At 42.6% G+C, this 19,000-nt stretch overlaps 6 protein-coding genes across 17 annotated transcripts in view; all 6 read right to left on the minus strand.

The window, feature by feature from the left end:
- The window catches only part of LOC115552155 (protocadherin gamma-C5), a 297,188-nt gene that overhangs the window by 100,014 nt on the left and 178,174 nt on the right, over positions 1–19,000 (minus strand). Inside the window, exon 1 of one of the 12 annotated variants that reach the window (XM_030367973.1) lies at positions 12,555–15,150. The exons of the other annotated variants lie outside the window; for them this stretch is intronic. Within the exon in view, the coding sequence (XP_030223833.1) occupies positions 12,555–14,984 (2,430 nt within the window). The 5' untranslated portion in view covers positions 14,985–15,150. Of the gene's footprint in view, positions 1–12,554; positions 15,151–19,000 lie in introns of those variants that run through there. 12 annotated transcript variants of the gene reach the window in all.
- Positions 52–2,909, minus strand: LOC115552200 (protocadherin gamma-A2-like). Its single transcript, XM_030368053.1, has one exon. It carries the CDS (start codon positions 2,688–2,690, stop codon positions 285–287), a length of 2,406 nt encoding a protein of 801 aa, XP_030223913.1. The 5' UTR covers positions 2,691–2,909; the 3' UTR covers positions 52–284.
- Positions 3,293–5,884, minus strand: LOC115552170 (protocadherin gamma-A11-like). Its single transcript, XM_030368026.1, has one exon. The coding sequence runs from the start codon at positions 5,786–5,788 to the stop codon at positions 3,308–3,310; it is 2,481 nt and encodes an 826-aa protein (XP_030223886.1). The 5' UTR covers positions 5,789–5,884; the 3' UTR covers positions 3,293–3,307.
- On the minus strand, positions 6,077–9,022 carry LOC115552206 (protocadherin beta-16-like). Its single transcript, XM_030368060.1, has one exon. The coding sequence runs from the start codon at positions 8,858–8,860 to the stop codon at positions 6,464–6,466; it is 2,397 nt and encodes a 798-aa protein (XP_030223920.1). The 5' UTR covers positions 8,861–9,022; the 3' UTR covers positions 6,077–6,463.
- LOC115552188 (protocadherin gamma-A8-like) lies at positions 9,414–11,977 on the minus strand. Its single transcript, XM_030368043.1, has one exon. The coding sequence runs from the start codon at positions 11,853–11,855 to the stop codon at positions 9,429–9,431; it is 2,427 nt and encodes an 808-aa protein (XP_030223903.1). The 5' UTR covers positions 11,856–11,977; the 3' UTR covers positions 9,414–9,428.
- LOC115552168 (protocadherin gamma-A5-like) lies at positions 15,816–18,710 on the minus strand. Its single transcript, XM_030368024.1, has one exon. The coding sequence runs from the start codon at positions 18,524–18,526 to the stop codon at positions 16,043–16,045; it is 2,484 nt and encodes an 827-aa protein (XP_030223884.1). The 5' UTR covers positions 18,527–18,710; the 3' UTR covers positions 15,816–16,042.

Raw genomic sequence — 19,000 nt, forward strand, 5'->3', positions numbered from 1 at the left:
GCAGGTTATAGGCCAAATAATTAACATAAATTAAATTCAGACAACGTTGTATTCGAGAAACACATGGTCCATATATATTTGAATTCTTAGACACACGTTTATAACTGAAATATATCTTGAGATAATGCGAAGCATGAATTCAGTAATTAAAAAGTACTGCAGCTGAATAAAGAATCCAGTTAGCAAGTTAGAAATTGCCTATTGATTCATAATGTCAACATAGGAGCTGTCCATGGTGCTAGACATGAGGGAGAAAACCGATTAATACAAGATAGAACATTCTGTTATTGATTTCTAACCTCCAGTGGAGAGTCTGGTTCATCCAGGATACTCTTTTCACTCTGTATTCGCTGCATGGTCCCTGTAGAACTGGGGTCCATTATCAGAACGTTCTGACTACCAGCGTTGCCGAACTTACAGTCACTCTTCCTGGAGTCAGTGGTCCTGCACACCTCGTAATTGTACACGTGCTGGAGAGTCCCTGTCCCCAAAGTGTCTGAGTACCGTGGTGGATAATATGGGATCACCGGGAGACTGGAATGATACAGGATACGAGACTGTCTCCATCTGTAGATTTTCACTGATATGATCACCACTAAACACGTGATGAAGAGAAAGGAAACCACAGCCAAAGCCAAGACCAAGTAAAAAGTCAGGTTGTCATTGTACTCCTTGTCGTGTGTAAAGTCAGTGAACTCTGAGAGCACTTCAGGGAAGCTGTCCGCCACCGCCACGTTAACAATGACTGTAGCTGAACGAGAGGGCTGTCCGTTGTCCTCCACTATAACAGTCAGTCTTTGTTTCACTGAATCTTTATCAGTGACTTGGCGGATAGTTCTTATTTCTCCGTTCTGTAAGCCCACTTCAAACAGCGCCCTGTCTGTGGCTTTCTGTAGTTTATAGGAGAGCCAGGCATTCTGTCCAGAGTCCACATCAACAGCCACCACTTTGGTGACCAGATAGCCCACATCTGCTGAACGAGGCACCATTTCAGCCACCAGAGAACCACCAGTCTGGACTGGATACAGAACCTGAGGGGCGTTGTCGTTCTGGTCCTGGATCAGTATTTTCACACTCACATTACTACTGAGGGGAGGAGAGCCTCCATCTTGAGCTTTAACACAGAACTGAAAGTCTTTAATCTGCTCGTAGTCAAAAGAGCGGACTGCATGTATAACTCCACTGTCAGCACTAACAGACACATAAGAGGAGACGGGCACGCCGTTTAAAGAGGAGTCCTCTAGTATATAAGAGACGCGGGCGTTCTGGTTCCAGTCTGCGTCTATTGCGTTCAGTGTGAAAATAGAGACACCTTGGACGTTGTTTTCTACGATGTATCCTTCGTATGTTTTTTTTAGAAAGACAGGTGCGTTATCATTGACGTCTAGGATCTGAAGGGCGATTGTGACGCTGCTGGAAAGCGACGGCACTCCCTCATCGGAACACGTCACACTGATATTATAACCGGACTCCTTCTCTCTGTCTAAATCACTGTCCGTCACTAAGCTGAAGAAGTTGGTAGATGTCGACCTCAAGGCAAAAGGAATGTCATCGTTTATGGAGCATTTCACTTGGCCATTTTCACCTGAATCTGCATCTTCTATATTGATCATGGTTACGACTGTGTTCGGTTTAGCGTCTTCTGATATCACATTGGATTTAGACATAATGTGAATATCAGGTGTGTTGTCATTCACATCAATGACATCTACGATTAATTTACAAGAGTCTACCAGCCCTCCCTCATCGCTAGCGCGTATATTTATCTCAAATGTTCGAGCTTTTTCGTAGTCAATATTCCCGCTTAATGTCAAATCACCATTTACTTTATTAACATCAAACATTCCTTGAGTATTACCTAAAATCCTTGAAATTGAGTAGGTTATTTTACCATGTTCTCCGTCGTCTGCATCAGTCGCAGTGACCGTAGTAACAATGGTGCCTAACGGAGCGCCTTCTTTAATAGCAGCTTTGTAAACAGACTCGGTGAAAACGGGAGCGTTATCATTGGCGTCTAAAACGGAGATCAGGATCTGCATTGTTCCTGACATCTGCGGCTCTCCGCCATCGACTGCCGTTAACACTAACGATAGGTGTTCATGTACTTCTCTATCAAGAGGTTTCTCTAAAACCATTTCGATGTTTCTGATGTCTCCTGCTTGACCGTGTAATTTAAGGGCGAAGTTATCTGTTGGTTTTAGGATATATGTTCTTAAGCCATTTGTCCCGACGTCAGGATCATTTGCCATGTCTAAAATGAATTTAGCTCCGCTTACAGCAGACTCACTGATTTTAAATTTCACGTAACTTTTTTCAAAGACTGGGGGGTTGTCATTAACGTCTGTAATCTCGATGTTTATACTGTAGAATTCCATCGGGTTTTCTAATATGATCTGAAAATGGAGCGCACAAGGCGTCGTTTGTCCGCAGATGGCCTCTCTGTCAATTTTTTCTTTGATAACGAGGACTCCTCTTTCCCTGTTCAGCTCGACATATTCGATGCTATCACGGGTGAAAATACGGGCTTTACCTGACTTCAGTCTCTTCACGTCCAAACCTAAGTCCTGTGCTATATTACCGACTACAGAGCCTTTCGCCATCTCTTCAGGTATGGTGTAGCTGACCTGCCCGAGCACCGAGCTGAGACAGAAGATCCAGATAAATAGAAGCCATCCAACGTAGCCTCCCATTGTTCTTTCCCCAGTGTCGTTGTATTCTCGATGAAAACGTAAAGATCCCGTTTAGTCTTTGATATTCCACAAAAGATCAGCCAATACACTTCGACAACAGCTCACATGTTGAACGATATAATTTAAGAGCGATCCCGCTTCACGGTGTTTCGTGTCCTTGTAAAATGCAATGCGATCGGCCACAGTCGCAGCCCAGAAAATAATAAAACCGATATGGTGGGAGATACTGCGCAAGATGGCCTTTAACTGGGATATTCTGGGCTATAGCGGCCCTCAGAGTCCAAACGGCAAAATTACAATGCATTTAAATAAATGATGAAGTGCAGTAGTTAACGCAGGTTATAGGCCTAATAATTAACATAAATTCAATAAAGTCAACATTGTATTCGAGAAACACATGGTCCATATAGACTTGAATTCTTAGACATACGTTTATAACTGAAATATATCTTGAGATAATGTGAAGCATGAATTCAGTAATTAAAAAGTACTGCAGCTGAATGAAGAATCCAGTTAGCAAGTTAGAAATAGCCTATTGAGTCATAACGTCAACATAGGAGCTGTCCATGGTGCTAGACATGAGGGAAAAAACGATTAATACAAAATAGAACATTCTGTCAGTGATTTCTAACCTCCAGTGGAGAGTCTGGTTCATCCAGGATGTTCTTTTCACTGTGTATTCTCTGCATGGTCCCTGTAGAACTGGGGTCCATTATCAGAACGTTCTGACTACCAGCGTTGCCGACCTTACAGTCACTCTTCCTGGAGTCAGTGGTCCTGCACACCTCGTAATTGTATACGTGCTGGAGAGTCCCTGTCCCCAAAGTGTCTGAGTACCGTGGTGGATAATATGGGATCACCGGGAGACTGGAGTGATACAGGATACGAGACTGTCTCCATCTGTAGATTTTCACTGATATGATCACCACTAAACACGTGATGAAGAGAAAGGAAACTACAGCCAAAGCCAAGACCAAGTAAAAAGTCAGGTTGTCATTGTACTCCTTGTCGTGTGTAAAGTCAGTGAACTCCGAGAGCACTTCAGGGAAGCTGTCCGCCACCGCCACGTTAACAATGACTGTAGCTGAACGAGAGGGCTGTCCGTTGTCCTCTACTATAACAGTCAGTCTTTGTTTCACAGCATCTTTATCAGTGACTTGGCGGATAGTTCTTATTTCTCCATTCTGTAAGCCCACTTCAAACAGCGCCCTGTCTGTGACTTTCTGTAGTTTATAGGAGAGCCAAGCATTCTGTCCAGAGTCCACATCAACAGCCACCACTTTAGTGACCAGATAGCCCACATCTGATGAACGAGGCACCATTTCAGCCACCAGAGAACCACCAGTCTGGACTGGATACAGAACCTGAGGGGCGTTGTCGTTCTGGTCCTGGATCAGTATTTTCACACTCACATTACTACTGAGGGGAGGAGAGCCTCCATCTTGAGCTTTAACATGAATGTGAAAGTCTTTAATCTGCTCAAAGTCAAAAGAGCGGACTGCATGTATAACTCCACTGTCAGCACTAACAGACACATAAGAGGAGACGGGTACGCCGTTAATAGAGGAGTCTTCCAGTATGTAAGACACGCGGGCATTTTGGTTCCAGTCCGCATCAATGGCTTTAATCATCAATACTGAAGTACCCGGCGGGTTGTTTTCTACAACATTTGCCTCATATGAGGTCTTCTCAAACAGGGGCTGGTTATCATTCACGTCCGTAATCTGAAGTGCGAGAGAGATAATGCTGGAGAGCGAGGGCACGCCCTTATCCGAACACGTCACACTCACATTATAATAAGAGGCGACCTCCCGGTCCAACGCAACGTCCGTAACTAGACTATAAAATCCATTTAATGTAGACTGTATTTTAAACGGGATGCTACTGATCATACTGCACTCAACCTCACCATTCTCTGCAGAATCCGGATCACTGACGCTAAGCATGGCGATCACCGTGTCTGGAGGAGAGTCCTCTATTATATTTTCGGATTTAGAGAGAACGTTTATCAGAGGTCTGTTGTCGTTCACGTCGATGACGTCAACTATGATCTTGCTGGAATCGGACAGACCGCCTTTGTCTATTGCTTGTATATCTACCTGATAGTGTTTATTCTTTTCGTAGTCTATATTACCGACTAGAGTTACCTCTCCGCTCGTTTTATCAATATGAAATAAGTCTGAAAGGCGACGCCTGCTATTGGTTATTGCATATGATATTTCTCCGTTTGAGTCTTTGTCTCTGTCAGATGCGCTAACTGTCATTACACTTGTTCCTTTCGGTGAATTCTCCGTTAAGGTCGCCTTGTACACCGGCTTAGTGAAATGTGGAGAATTATCATTCACATCCAACACAGTGACATATATCTGCATTGTCCCTGACAGTTGTGGATCTCCTCCGTCGAAGGCAGACAACAGCAGCGATATCTGCTCGATATTCTCCCGATCTAGTGGCTTCTGTAAAATCATTTCTACATTTTGACTTCCATCGATTTGTTTTTCTAATTTTAATACAAAATTATCGGTCGGTGTAATCGAGTAACTTTGAAGGCCATTCAAACCAATGTCCGCATCAATGGCTTCATCCAAAACAAATTTAGATCCCACGACTGCAGACTCACTGATTTCAAAATGTTTCTCGTTTGATGCAAAGCTGGGAGCGTTGTCGTTAATGTCTACGATTTCCACAGCTATACGAAACAACTCCATCGGATTCTCTAATATCAGTTGAAAATGTAATGCGCACGGCGTCGTCTCGCCACAGAGCGCCTCTCGGTCTATTCTGTCTCTGATGACGAGCGCTCCTCTTTCTTTATTCAGCTCAATGTACGCTACGCCGCCCGTCGAATGAATGCGTGCTTTCCCATATACCAGCCTTTTTAATTCCAACCCTATATCTTGAGCTACATTTCCAACCAGAGAGCCTACTTTCATTTCCTCAGGAATAGAGTAACTGACTTGCCCGTCCGCAGTACCGAATGAAAGCAACGCGATGAAGAAGAGTAGGCCCACTTGCCCCTGCATTGTTTTAACCTCCTGTTCTTTCAGATCCATTTGAACCAAAATTATGTTCCAAATGGTAAAGGTCCCAAAGTGCATGTCAGAAGAGCGACTTCAAGAAAAAACAAAATTACATTCCGGAATCCTTGTGGTGTAAAACATGAGCTGGATACTTCCGTCAATGTATTGTCTGCAGATCTCAACGCTAGGCTTCGTAATTTATAATATCACAAGAGGGGAGTAACCGTAGCTGGCCTTTATAGAACCGGCCACACACTGGCCAATAGCGGCCCTGTATGTTCAATACGTAGAACTACAAAGTAAAAGCAATACAAAATACAGCTTTTGAAAAATATTATACCTTAATACGACAATGTTTAACACTGGTTAAAAGATGTTTCACATTTTTATTGAAACCAGAATATATAAATAAAGAGGATAGCCCATGATCCACTTTGTATACAAGCGTCACACACGTCTCTCTCTCACTCACTTACGCAAATGTTAAACACACCTTAAAATGTTTTTGTTTAGAGTGAAGAAGGGAACAAAAACAGTGGTAGTATAAGGCACATATTTGAGTGTAATGCTGAATTGTTTCTTTGTCAACCAAACCCTTTAAAACATCTTTCTTCAAATGACAAGTGATACGTGTCCAATGTACTGTCGGGACATCTGTCGGGTTAGTTAGAGCCATTTTTCAGAAAACATTATTGTTAACATAATTATTAATTTAACAGATTATGATCAGGGGAAGAATTAGATGATAATTGGTTAATTTCTAACCTCAAGTGGAGAGTCTGGTTCATCCAAGATGCTCTTTTCACTCTGTATTCGCTGCATGGTCCCTGTAGAACTGGGGTCCATTATCAGAACGTTCTGACTACCAGCGTTGCCGAACTTACAGTCACTCTTTCTGGAGTCAGTGGTCCTGCACACCTCGTAATTGTACACGTGCTGGAGAGTCCCTGTCCCCAAAGTGTCTGAGTACCGTGGTGGATAATATGGAATCACCGGGAGACTGGAATGATACAGGATACGAGACTGTCTCCATCTGTAGATTTTCACTGATATGATCACCACTAAACACGTGATGAAGAGAAAGGAAACCACAGCCAAAGCCAAGACCAAGTAAAAAGTCAGGTTGTCATTGTACTCCTTGTCGTGTGTAAAGTCAGTGAACTCCGAGAGCACTTCAGGGAAGCTGTCCGCCACCGCCACGTTAACAATGACTGTAGCTGAACGAGAGGGCTGTCCGTTGTCCTCCACTATAACAGTCAGTCTTTGTTTCACAGCATCTTTATCAGTGACTTGGCGGATAGTTCTTATTTCTCCATTCTGTAAGCCCACTTCAAACAGCGCCCTGTCTGTGGCTTTCTGTAGTTTATAGGAGAGCCAGGCATTCTGTCCAGAGTCCACATCAACAGCCACCACTTTAGTGACCAAGTAGCCCACATCTGCTGAACGAGGCACCATTTCAGCCAACAGAGAACCACCAGTCTGGACTGGATACAGAACCTGAGGGGCGTTGTCGTTCTGGTCCTGGATCAGTATTTTCACACTCACATTACTACTGAGGGGAGGAGAGCCTCCATCTTGAGCTTTAACACGGAACTGAAAGTCTTTAATCTGCTCGTAGTCAAAAGAGCGGACTGCATGTATAACTCCACTGTCTGCACTAACAGACACATAAGAGGAGACGGGCACGCCGTTTAAAGAGGAATCCTCCAGTATGTAAGACACGTGTGCGTTCTGGTTCCAGTCAGCATCTCTAGCTTTTACCATGAATATAGAGATACCTGGTGTATTGTTCTCTATAAGATATGCCTCATAAGAAGGTTTTTCAAAAGCAGGGACGTTATCGTTTACATCTGAGATCTGTAGATTGACAGTAACGCTGCTGGTGAGGGAAGGTACTCCCTGATCAGAACACGTCACACTGATATTATACGCAGATTCTCTCTCTCGGTCTAAATCATTGTCAGTTACTAAACTGAAGAAATTATTTGATGTTGCCTTCAAAATGAATGGCATGTTTTGATTAATGGCACATTTGACCTTTCCATTGTCACCCGAATCTTGATCCTGAATGTTAATCATTGTCACAACAGTGTTAGATTTGGCATTTTCTGATATAATGTTGGATTTAGACATTATATTAATAACTGGTGTATTGTCATTCATATCAGTTAAATCAACTATTAATTTACAAGTGTCAGTTAGTCCCCCCTCATCACTTGCAAGTAAATTAACTTGAAAGGTTTGTGCAATCTCAAAGTCAATATTTCCCACCAAACTAACCTCGCCACTTTCTTCATTCACTTCAAACACACGTCTTACATCATCCATTGTGTTCGTGATTGAATATATTACCTTTCCATTTAAACCATGATCTGCATCAGAAGCACTGACTGTGGTCACTACGGTGCCTTTTGGAGAATTCTCAATCACGGTAGCTTTATATATCGACTGCGTAAAGACAGGAGCATTATCATTTACATCTAGCACAGTGATGAGAATCTGCATTGTTCCGGACATTTGTGGCTGTCCACCGTCCACAGCCGTTAAAACGAGAGACATATGCTCCTGTGTTTCCCTATCGAGAGCTTTCTGCAAAACCATCTCGACATTTTTCGATCCATCTGCTTGGTTATGCATTTTTAGAGCAAAGTTATCCGAAGGCTTTAGGATGTAATTCTGCAGATCGTTGTTGCCAACGTCTAAATCCATAGCTCTTTCTAAAAAGAATTTTGATCCAACCCCTGCAGATTCACTAATTTTGAATTTCATTTCGGCTTTCTCAAAGGTTGGGGCATTATCGTTAATGTCTGTGATCTCGATAGATACGGAGTAAAATTCCATTGGGTCTTCTAGTATTATTTGGAAATGTAAAGAACAAGGCGTCGTCTGTCTGCACAGCGCCTCTCTGTCTATTTTGTCTTTGATAAGGAGGACTCCCCGTTCTTTATTTAGTTCGATGTAAACTGTGCTATCACCGGAATAAACACGAGCTTTACCTGATGCGAGTCGTTTGACATCTAAACCTAAATCCCGTGCTATATTTCCCACTAAAGATCCTTTCGCCATTTCCTCAGGAATGGTGTAGCTGATCTGCCCGAGCACCGAACAAACGGAGATGACCGAGACGAGGAACAGTACTTGCTGCGCCATTGTTTTCCTGGATGTATCCAAAAGAAGGTCAAATAAAGCGTTCGTCCGTTATCTCAGAGCTCATTTAAAAAGGGTTAATGCTTAAACAAAATAAAAGGCAATATTCCAAACGCCCACAAAAATATCCGAGAGACGTTGTTCCCGTGTCCGTCATCCTTCCCTATATGTGCTGCTGTGCTTTGTGCGTCTGCGCAACGGAGAAAATGCTTCACATCTGAACTAAAACGAAACATGTTGGCCAACAGCGGCCCTAAGAGCCCAGAGCAGAAAACTACACGAAACTGAAATAATCGAACTTACTGCATTAAGCCTACCTATTTATTTCAAAATGGATCTATTGAGACACTCTCATTATATATGTTGGAAAATAAAATAGTGTCAATGAATGAAAAAACACACTGCATGAATAAAAAAGAATAAATAATAACATTTAACAAAGCCACCAATGATGGGTTAATGTGATTTGTGTGTTAACCAAAGGATAACTCAAAGCAACACTGCTGCTATCCAAGGTCCTGCTAATACAGTTAACGCGTCAACATTATGTTCATTTGGCAATCAACAAATCTTAAAATTTAGTATCACTTCTAACCTCAAGTGGAGAATCTGGTTCATCCAGGATGCTCTTTTCACTCTGTATTCGCTGCATGGTCCCTGTAGAACTGGGGTCCATTATCAGAACGTTCTGACTACCAGCGTTGCCGACCTTACAGTCACTCTTCCTGGAGTCAGTGGTCCTGCACACCTCGTAATTGTACACGTGCTGGAGAGTCCCTGTCCCCAAAGTGTCTGAGTACCGTGGTGGATAATATGGGATCACCGGGAGACTGGAATGATACAGGATACGAGACTGTCTCCATCTGTAGATTTTCACTGATATGATCACCACTAAACACGTGATGAAGAGAAAGGAAACCACAGCCAAAGCCAAGACCAAGTAAAAAGTCAGGTTGTCATTGTACTCCTTGTCGTGTGCAAAGTCAGTGAACTCCGAGAGCACTTCAGGGAAGCTGTCCGCCACCGCCACGTTAACAATGACTGTAGCTGAACGAGAGGGCTGTCCGTTGTCCTCCACTATAACAGTCAGTCTTTGTTTCACAGCATCTTTATCAGTGACTTGGCGGATAGTTTTTATTTCTCCATTCTGTAAGCCCACTTCAAACAGCGCCCTGTCTGTGGCTTTCTGTAGTTTATAGGAGAGCCAGGCATTCTGTCCAGAGTCCACATCAACAGCCACCACTTTAGTGACCAGGTAGCCCACATCTGCTGAACGAGGTACCATATCAGCCACCAGAGAACCACCAGTCTGGACTGGATACAGAACCTGAGGGGCGTTGTCGTTCTGGTCCTGGATCAGTATTTTCACACTCACGTTACTACTGAGGGGAGGAGAGCCTCCATCTTGTGCTTTAACACGGAACTGAAAATCTTTAATCTGCTCGTAGTCAAAAGATCGGACTGCATGTATAACTCCACTGTCAGCACTAATAGACACATAGGAGGAGACGGGCACGCCGTTTAAAGAAGAGTCCTCTAGAATAAAAGAGACACGAGCGTTCTGGTTCCAGTCTGCGTCTCTTGCGTTCATAGTGAATATCGAAATGCCCGGTGCGTTGTTTTCTACAAGGAATGCTTCATATGATCCGCTGTCGAAAACTGGAGCGTTATCATTTATATCTGAAATCTTTAAGCCGAGAATGATGCTACTGGAGAGCGACGGTACTCCCTGGTCAGAACACGTCACGGTGATGTTATATTGGGATGCAACCTCCCTGTCTAATGTTACCTCCGTTACCACGCTGTAAAACCCGTTCATTGTAGAATCTATCTTAAACGGAATACCTATTTTATCGATCAAATGGCATTCCACCTCCCCGTTATTTTCAGAGTCTGGGTCGGTTATGCTCAACATTGCTATAACCGTGTTTGGAGGAGAGTCCTCATATATAGATTCTAATTTAGAAACAATGTTTGGATAAGGTCGGTTGTCGTTGGTGTCGACGACATCAACTATCACTTTACTTGAGTCGGAGAGTCCTCCATTGTCTACTGCCTCGATATCAATTTGATAATGCTTAGCTTTTTCATAGTCAATATCGCCTATCAAGATAATTTCCCCACTCTTTTTATCGACCTGAAATAGCTCGGTTAAACGATGCTTGCTGTTCGAAATTAAGTAGGATATATCACCGTTTGAACCTTTGTCCTTGTCCGTTGCACTTACAGTTGTCAATTTGGTGCCCTTTGGGGAATTTTCCATTACTTTGGCATTATAAATCGGTTTCGTGAACACAGGGGAATTGTCATTTGCATCTAATACAGTAATGTGTATCTGCATCGTCCCTGACATTTGCGGCTCTCCTCCATCCATAGCAGTCAACAGCAATGACAATTGTTCGTTTTGTTCCCGATCAAGAGATTTCTGTAAAACCATATCTACCTTTTTACTTCCGTCGGCCTGGTTTTCTAGTTTCAATGCGAAGTTAGCAGTTGGATTAAGCGAATAGCTTTGGAGGCCATTTAGGCCGATGTCTAAATCTATGGCTTTCTCCAAAACGAATTTCGATCCTATAATTGCAGATTCGCTAATTTCAAAGCGCTTCACGTTGTTGGTAAAACTGGGAGTATTGTCGTTTATATCAGTAATTTCTACCGTCACACGAAACAACTCCATCGGGGTTTCAATAATTATCTGGAAATGCAGCGCACAAGGCGTAGTTTCACCACATAAGGATTCTCTGTCTATTTTCTCTTTGATGACAAGGACTCCTCTTTCTTTATCAAGCGATATGTATTCCGTAGTGCCTCCTGTATACACACGAGCCTTCCCGGTCTTTAGTCTTTTAACATCCAATCCTAAATCCTGAACGATATTTCCGACGAAGGAACCCGTCGCCATTTCTTCGGGAATAGAATAACTGACCTGGTTGAGCACGTAACTGAAAGAAAGGACGAAGATAAACAAGACGTCCAACGTCTTTGTTCTCCACTCCATTTTCTGTTTGGTTCCAGAGCAATTGTATCAAGAAAAAGTCACATTGATCTTGATAAAAGATGACGATAAACGAAACTAATACTTAAAATCCTTGTATCATGATTCAAATAACATAAACCAACGCTCCTTTTGAAGACGACTGTGCGACCCGGCGGTCCTCTTTCTAATGCATCAGTTCTATTGAGGAGGTGCACACATTGCGTCTGAAACTGCTGCATAGCGGTCTACAGCGTCCCTTTGAGTTCAAAATGGAAAACTACAGGACATAGGACCACCACATTTACTCCATCAAATAAACGACCTTCTGTTAACAAGGATTGAGGCAGTAATTACATTTTTATGAACAAAAATTACTTAGAGATGGTCTGCATATTTATACGGGTCAGTTTTTGGGATGTTGTAGTATATTACATTAAAACTGTTTAATTTGATTGGGTGAAAACACTAACTGGTTCAACCAAGTGTAGCATTAGAATACTACAACATTTGAAAAACATGCGTATATATGCTACATAACCATGATGAAGCATATGTATTCATTAATTTAATTGTACATGAGTTTAATCCTAAACTGACCCTAAACAGGTTACTTCTGGACGAGAACACAGAGACAACCTGAACACACAAGTATAACTCTCCAGGGTCCTGAAACACAGAAACAGCAGAGAAAAGGAAAATAGGTTATGGAAATGTTCTAACCTCTAGTGGAGAGTCTGGTTCATCCAGGATGCTCTTTTCACTCTGTATTCTCTGCATGGTCCCTGTAGAACTGGGGTCCATTATCAGAACGTTCTGACTACCAGCGTTGCCGACCTTACAGTCACTCTTCCTGGAGTCAGTGGTCCTGCACACCTCGTAATTGTACACGTGCTGGAGAGTCCCTGTCCCCAAAGTGTCTGAGTACCGTGGTGGATAATATGGAATCACCGGGAGACTGGAATGATATAGGATACGAGACTGTCTCCATCTGTAGATTTTCACTGATATGATCACCACTAAACACGTGATGAAGAGAAAGGAAACCACAGCCAAAGCCAAGACCAAGTAAAAAGTCAGGTTGTCATTGTACTCCTTGTCGTGTGTAAAGTCAGTGAACTCCGAGAGCACTTCAGGGAAGCTGTCCGCCACCGCCACGTTAACAATGACTGTAGCTGAACGAGAGGGCTGTCCGTTGTCCTCCACTATAACAGTCAGTCTTTGTTTCACAGCATCTTTATCAGTGACTTGGCGGATAGTTCTTATTTCTCCATTCTGTAAGCCCACTTCAAACAGCGCCCTGTCTGTGGCTTTCTGTAGTTTATAGGAGAGCCAGGCATTCTGTCCAGAGTCCACATCAACAGCCACCACTTTAGTGACCAGATAGCCCACATCTACTGAACGAGGCACCATTTCAGCCACCAGAGAACCACCAGTCTGGACTGGATACAGAACCTGAGGAGCGTTGTCGTTCTGGTCCTGGATCAGTATTTTCACACTCACATTACTACTGAGGGGAGGAGAGCCTCCATCTTGAGCTTTAACAACTAGCTGCAGTGCTTTAATTTGTTCATAGTCAAAAGAGCGCGCTGCATACAGAACTCCAGTTTCAGAGTTGATAGAAACATGAGTAGAGGCTGGACTACCACTGACCTGCGTGTCCTCCAGAAGATACGACACTCTGGCATTCTGATTCCAGTCTACGTCTCGAGCGCTGACGGTGAATATTGAGACCCCTGGCTCATTGTTCTCTACAACATGAGCTGAATAGCTCTTTTTAGTGAATATTGGTGCATTGTCATTCACATCAGAAATAACAAGCCTTAAAGTTGTTGCACTGGATAAGGGAGGAGAGCCTGAATCTGTCGCGGTGATGGTTATGTTGTATTCTGATGTTGTTTCACGGTCAAAAACTACATCTGAGAGCAGGTTGTAATAATTAGTTAAAGAGGATTGTATTTTGAACGGGAGAAATGAATCAATTGAACATGTTATCTGTCCGTTTTTCTCAGAATCAGAATCTTTTACATTGATTACAGCTATGGTGGTCCCAGTAGGGGCGTCCTCTGATACAGGGCTAGAGAATGACATCACGTTAATTAGTGGCGCGTTATCATTGACATCAATCACCTCAATAATTACCTTACTTGTATCATCCAGGCCACCCTGATCTTTGGCTCCAACTCTTAATTCATATTTTCTATCTTTTTCAAAGTCAATTTTACCGGTTACTGATATTTTACCAGATCCACTGTCAATATTAAACAACTCACCTAAACCCCCTTTTAGGTTTGTAAAATAGTAAGTCACCAAACCATTGGAACCAGTGTCAGCATCTGAAGCATTTACAGTGGAAATAAAGGTCCCAATGGGGGCGTTCTCTACCACTGTAGCTCTGTATACAGACTGGTTAAACACGGGAGAATTATCATTAACATCTAGAACAGTGATATCTATATCTACTGTACCAGATCTTTGTGGATTTCCACCGTCAACTGCAATCAGCTGTAATGAAAAATGAGGATTTGTTTCTCTATCTAAAGATTTCTGTAAATTAATTTCTGCGAATTTGCTGCCATCGGCATCAGAACGTTGTTTGAGAAGGAAATGTTCGTTTTTGGTTAACACATAATTTTGCAAACTATTGGGCCCTACATCAGGATCATCCGCATTTTCTAAACTAAAACGAGAACCTACGATAGCCGACTCACTGAACTCCAGTCGTATGTTTCTATTTTTAAAAGTAGGAGGATGGTCATTTATGTCAAGAATTTCGATTATCACACGATGCAGTTCGATTGGATTTTCTAAGATGATTTCAAAGCTCAAGCTACAAGGTGTAACGTCGCCACAGAGCTGCTCTCGGTCCATCCTCTCGTTCACGACTAGAGTCCCTTTGTCTGTCTTCAGATCGGCGTATTGAGGGCTTTCTCCCGTCAAGATTCTTGCTCGGCCTGAAAGAAGCCTTTTTAGATCCAACCCTAAATCCTGCGCAACGTTGCCGATAAGCGACCCCTTTTTCATCTCCTCTGGAATAGAATACCGGATCTGGCCACTGGCAACGTTAAGAAAAATCACGAAATAAAGAAAAATTATCCACATTTTACTCCGACATGAAAAGCAACATTCCCACCCGTTGTGGCGTAACGCCATTTTCAAAAGCAATTAATCATCGACGAAACTCACAATGATATCCACAAAAAGAGAAAATGAAAAAATCAAGCTCTGGTATAATAATTGTAACCCTCAATTTGATTTAAATTCCCTTTAAACAACAAGACGAGTTTCGAAGCGAGCGTGCCTCGGTCGAGCTCCAGCCTGAATGCGTCGTTGTGGTTCAGTTCGCCTCTCCATCGCATTTAAAGGGATGGGAAGCTCCAACCAGCATAATCTGAACGCACACTATTTTTTCACTGACCAACAGCGTCCCTTAGAGTTCAAAACTGGGATGTCAATACTGTTTTAGAGTAGGTCTTTCAAACATTCGGTCGTATGACCTTTTGATTTCAATGTAGCATATTACTGAGTCCCGATTGTAGATTGTACATTCCTGAGATGCAACATACACTTTTGCCTAGGAGATTAAATGACAAAGATTGTTTTGGAGTTGTGATATTGAAATTTCAAATTATTGTAACAAAGTATGGCCTATAGGGGAGCTGAATTGAATCCTACAAATATTACATTGATTTGAATTTGCTGAAACATTGTGATAGTACAAGCTCTCACTTCTATAAATCGATAATTTATCGGAAACAAAACTTTCTTAATTGTTTATGATGAGAATTATTCACAAACACACACACACACACACACACACACACACACACACACACACACACACACACACACACACACACACACACACACACGCGCAACAACCTGCACGCCCACACACACATGGCAAGGCACATAGATCTAGATAAAGGATACATTTTAGCCAATAGCATCAGCAAGCAACTCAGGAACGCAAACAGATTGATGGATAACTATTGAATGGTCGATAATAATGCAGAATTGCTGTATTTAATTCAATTGAAGACATTCCCCAACAATTCATATCATGCCTTCAATTTCAACTCACTCCAGAATGCTAATTGCAACAGTCTGAAATAAGGTCTAAGAATATGTTACTTAGTCTTGTGTCAGTCTCTCTGCTCTCATCTTCAGTGGTGCTGTCCTTTTTGGTGGTGCTGATCAAATCTAACAAGCTAAAATAAACATTCCTGAACAACCACATGTGATGTGGTTCTGATAGAACTCACCTCCAGTGGAGAGTCTGGTTCATCCAGGATGCTCTTTTCACTCTGTATTCGCTGCATGGTCCCTGTAGAACTGGGGTCCATTATCAGAACGTTCTGACTACCAGCGTTGCCGACCTTACAGTCACTCTTTCTGGAGTCAGTGGTCCTGCACACCTCGTAATTGTACACATGCTGGAGAGTCCCTGTCCCCAAAGTGTCTGAGTACCGTGGTGGATAATATGGGATCACCGGGAGACTGGAATGATACAGGATACGAGACTGTCTCCATCTGTAGATTTTCACTGATATGATCACCACTAAACACGTGATGAAGAGAAAGGAAACCACAGCCAAAGCCAAGACCAAGTAAAAAGTCAGGTTGTCATTGTACTCCTTGTCGTGTGTAAAGTCAGTGAACTCCGAGAGCACTTCAGGGAAGCTGTCCGCCACCGCCACGTTAACAATGACTGTAGCTGAACGAGAAGGCTGTCCGTTGTCCTCCACTATAACAGTCAGTCTTTGTTTCACAGCATCTTTATCAGTGACTTGGCGGATAGTTCTTATTTCTCCATTCTGTAAGCCCACTTCAAACAGCGCCCTGTCTGTGGCTTTCTGTAGTTTATAGGAGAGCCAGGCATTCTGTCCAGAGTCCACATCAACAGCTACCACTTTAGTGACCAGATAGCCCACATCTGCTGAACGAGGCACCATTTCAGCCACCAGAGAACCACCAGTCTGGACTGGATACAGAACCTGAGGGGCGTTGTCGTTCTGGTCCTGGATCAGTATTTTCACACTCACATTACTACTTAGGGGAGGAGAGCCTCCATCTTGAGCTTTAACAACTAGCTGCAGTGCTTTAATTTGTTCATAGTCAAAAGAGCGCGCTGCATACAGAACTCCAGTTTCAGAGTTGATAGAAACATGAGTAGAGGCTGGACTACCACTGACTTGCGTGTCCTCCAGAAGATACGACACTCTGGCATTCTGATTCCAGTCTACGTCTCGAGCACTGACAGTGAATATTGAGACCCCTGGCTCATTGTTCTCTACAACATGAGCTGAATAGCTCTTTCTGGTGAATATTGGTGCATTGTCGTTCACATCAGAAATAACGAGCCTTAAAGTTGTTGCACTGGATAAGGGTGGAGAGCCTGAATCTGTGGCGGTGATGGTTATGTTGTATTCTGACGTTGTTTCACGGTCAAAAACTACATCTGAGAGCAGGTTGTAATAATTTGTTAAGGATGACTGTATTTTAAACGGGAGTTTGGAATCAATTGAACATGTTATCTTTCCATTTTTCTCTGAATCCGAATCTTTTACATTGATTACAGCTATTGTGGTCCCAGTAAGGGCGTCTTCTGAAACAGGGCTAGAGAATGACATCACATTAATTACTGGAGCGTTATCATTGACGTCCATTACATCGATGATTAATTTACTCCCGTTATTCAGTCCCCCCTGATCTTTCGCTGCGACTCTTAATTCATATTTTCTATCTTTTTCAAAGTCGATTTTACCAGTAACCGATATTTTACCTGATGCAACATCAATATTAAACAAATCAGCCAAGCCACCCTTTAAGTTAGAGAAATAGTAAGTTACCATACCATAGGGGCCAGCATCAGCGTCTGAAGCATTGACAGTTGTAATATAGGTCCCAATGGGTGCATTCTCTATTAATGTAGCCCTGTACACAGACTGATTAAACACAGGAGCATTATCATTGGCATCCAGAACCGTAATTTCTATATGTACTGTACCAGATTTCTGTGGAGTTCCACCGTCAACTGCGATTAGTTTTAACGAGAGATGAGGATTCATTTCTCTGTCTAACGGTTTCTGGAGAATCATTTCTGCAAATATACTTCCATCCATGTTTGATTGTTGTTTGAGAACAAAATGTTCATTAGCTGTAAGCACATAATTTTGCAAACTGTTATGCCCTACATCAGGATCCTCTGCACTCTCTAAATCAAACGGAGTGCCCAATGTTGCCGATTCGCTTATTTCCAGATTCAAGTTTTTATTTTTAAAAGAAGGAGTATGGTCGTTGATGTCCAGTATTTCAAGTGTAACACGATGCAGTTCAATTGGATTTTCTAAAATGAGTTCGAAGCTCAAGCTACAAGGTGTAACGTCGCCACAGAGCTGTTCTCGGTCCATCCTCTCATTCACGACTAGAATCCCTTTGTCTGTCTTCAGATCGGCGTATTGAGGGCTTTCTCCCGTCAAGATTCTTGCTCGGCCTGAACGAAGCCTTTTCAGATCCAACCCTAAGTCCTGCGCAACGTTGCCGATAAGAGACCCCTTTTTCATCTCCTCCGGAATAGAATACCGGATCTGGCAACTGGCGAGGTTGAAAATGAAACAGAAATATAGAAAAATAATCCATATTTCACTCCGACATGAAAAGCAACATTCCCATCCTTTGTGGCGTAACGCCATTTTCAATCGCAATTAATCCTCGACGAAACTCACATCAATGTCCACAAAATAAGAGACGATGAAACGCAAGGTCCGTTGGATTAAAGTGAGCTCCCAATGCATTCAAATTCACTTTAAACAACAAGATGAGTTTCGAGACGAGAGTGCCGCCATCAAGCTCCACCTTACATGCGTCGTTGTTGTTCAGTTCTCATCTCTATCGCAGTTAAAGGGATGGGAAGCTCCAACTAGCATCTACTGAACACACTATTTATTTCACTGACCAACAGCGTCCCTTAGAGTTCAAACATGGAATGTGAAAACTGTTTCAGAATAGGCCTACATATCAAACGTTCGTTCGTATGACCTTATGATTTTAATATTGCATATTACTGATTCCCCATGGAAGATTACAAGATTGCACATTCCTAAAATGCGACGTACACTTTGGCCTAGGAGAAAAAATATCGAGAACTTTTTTCAAGTTTTAATATA

This window comes from Gadus morhua, chromosome 10, assembly GCF_902167405.1.
Source record: "Gadus morhua chromosome 10, gadMor3.0, whole genome shotgun sequence".
In the NCBI taxonomy this organism is placed as follows: Eukaryota; Metazoa; Chordata; class Actinopteri; order Gadiformes; family Gadidae; genus Gadus; species Gadus morhua.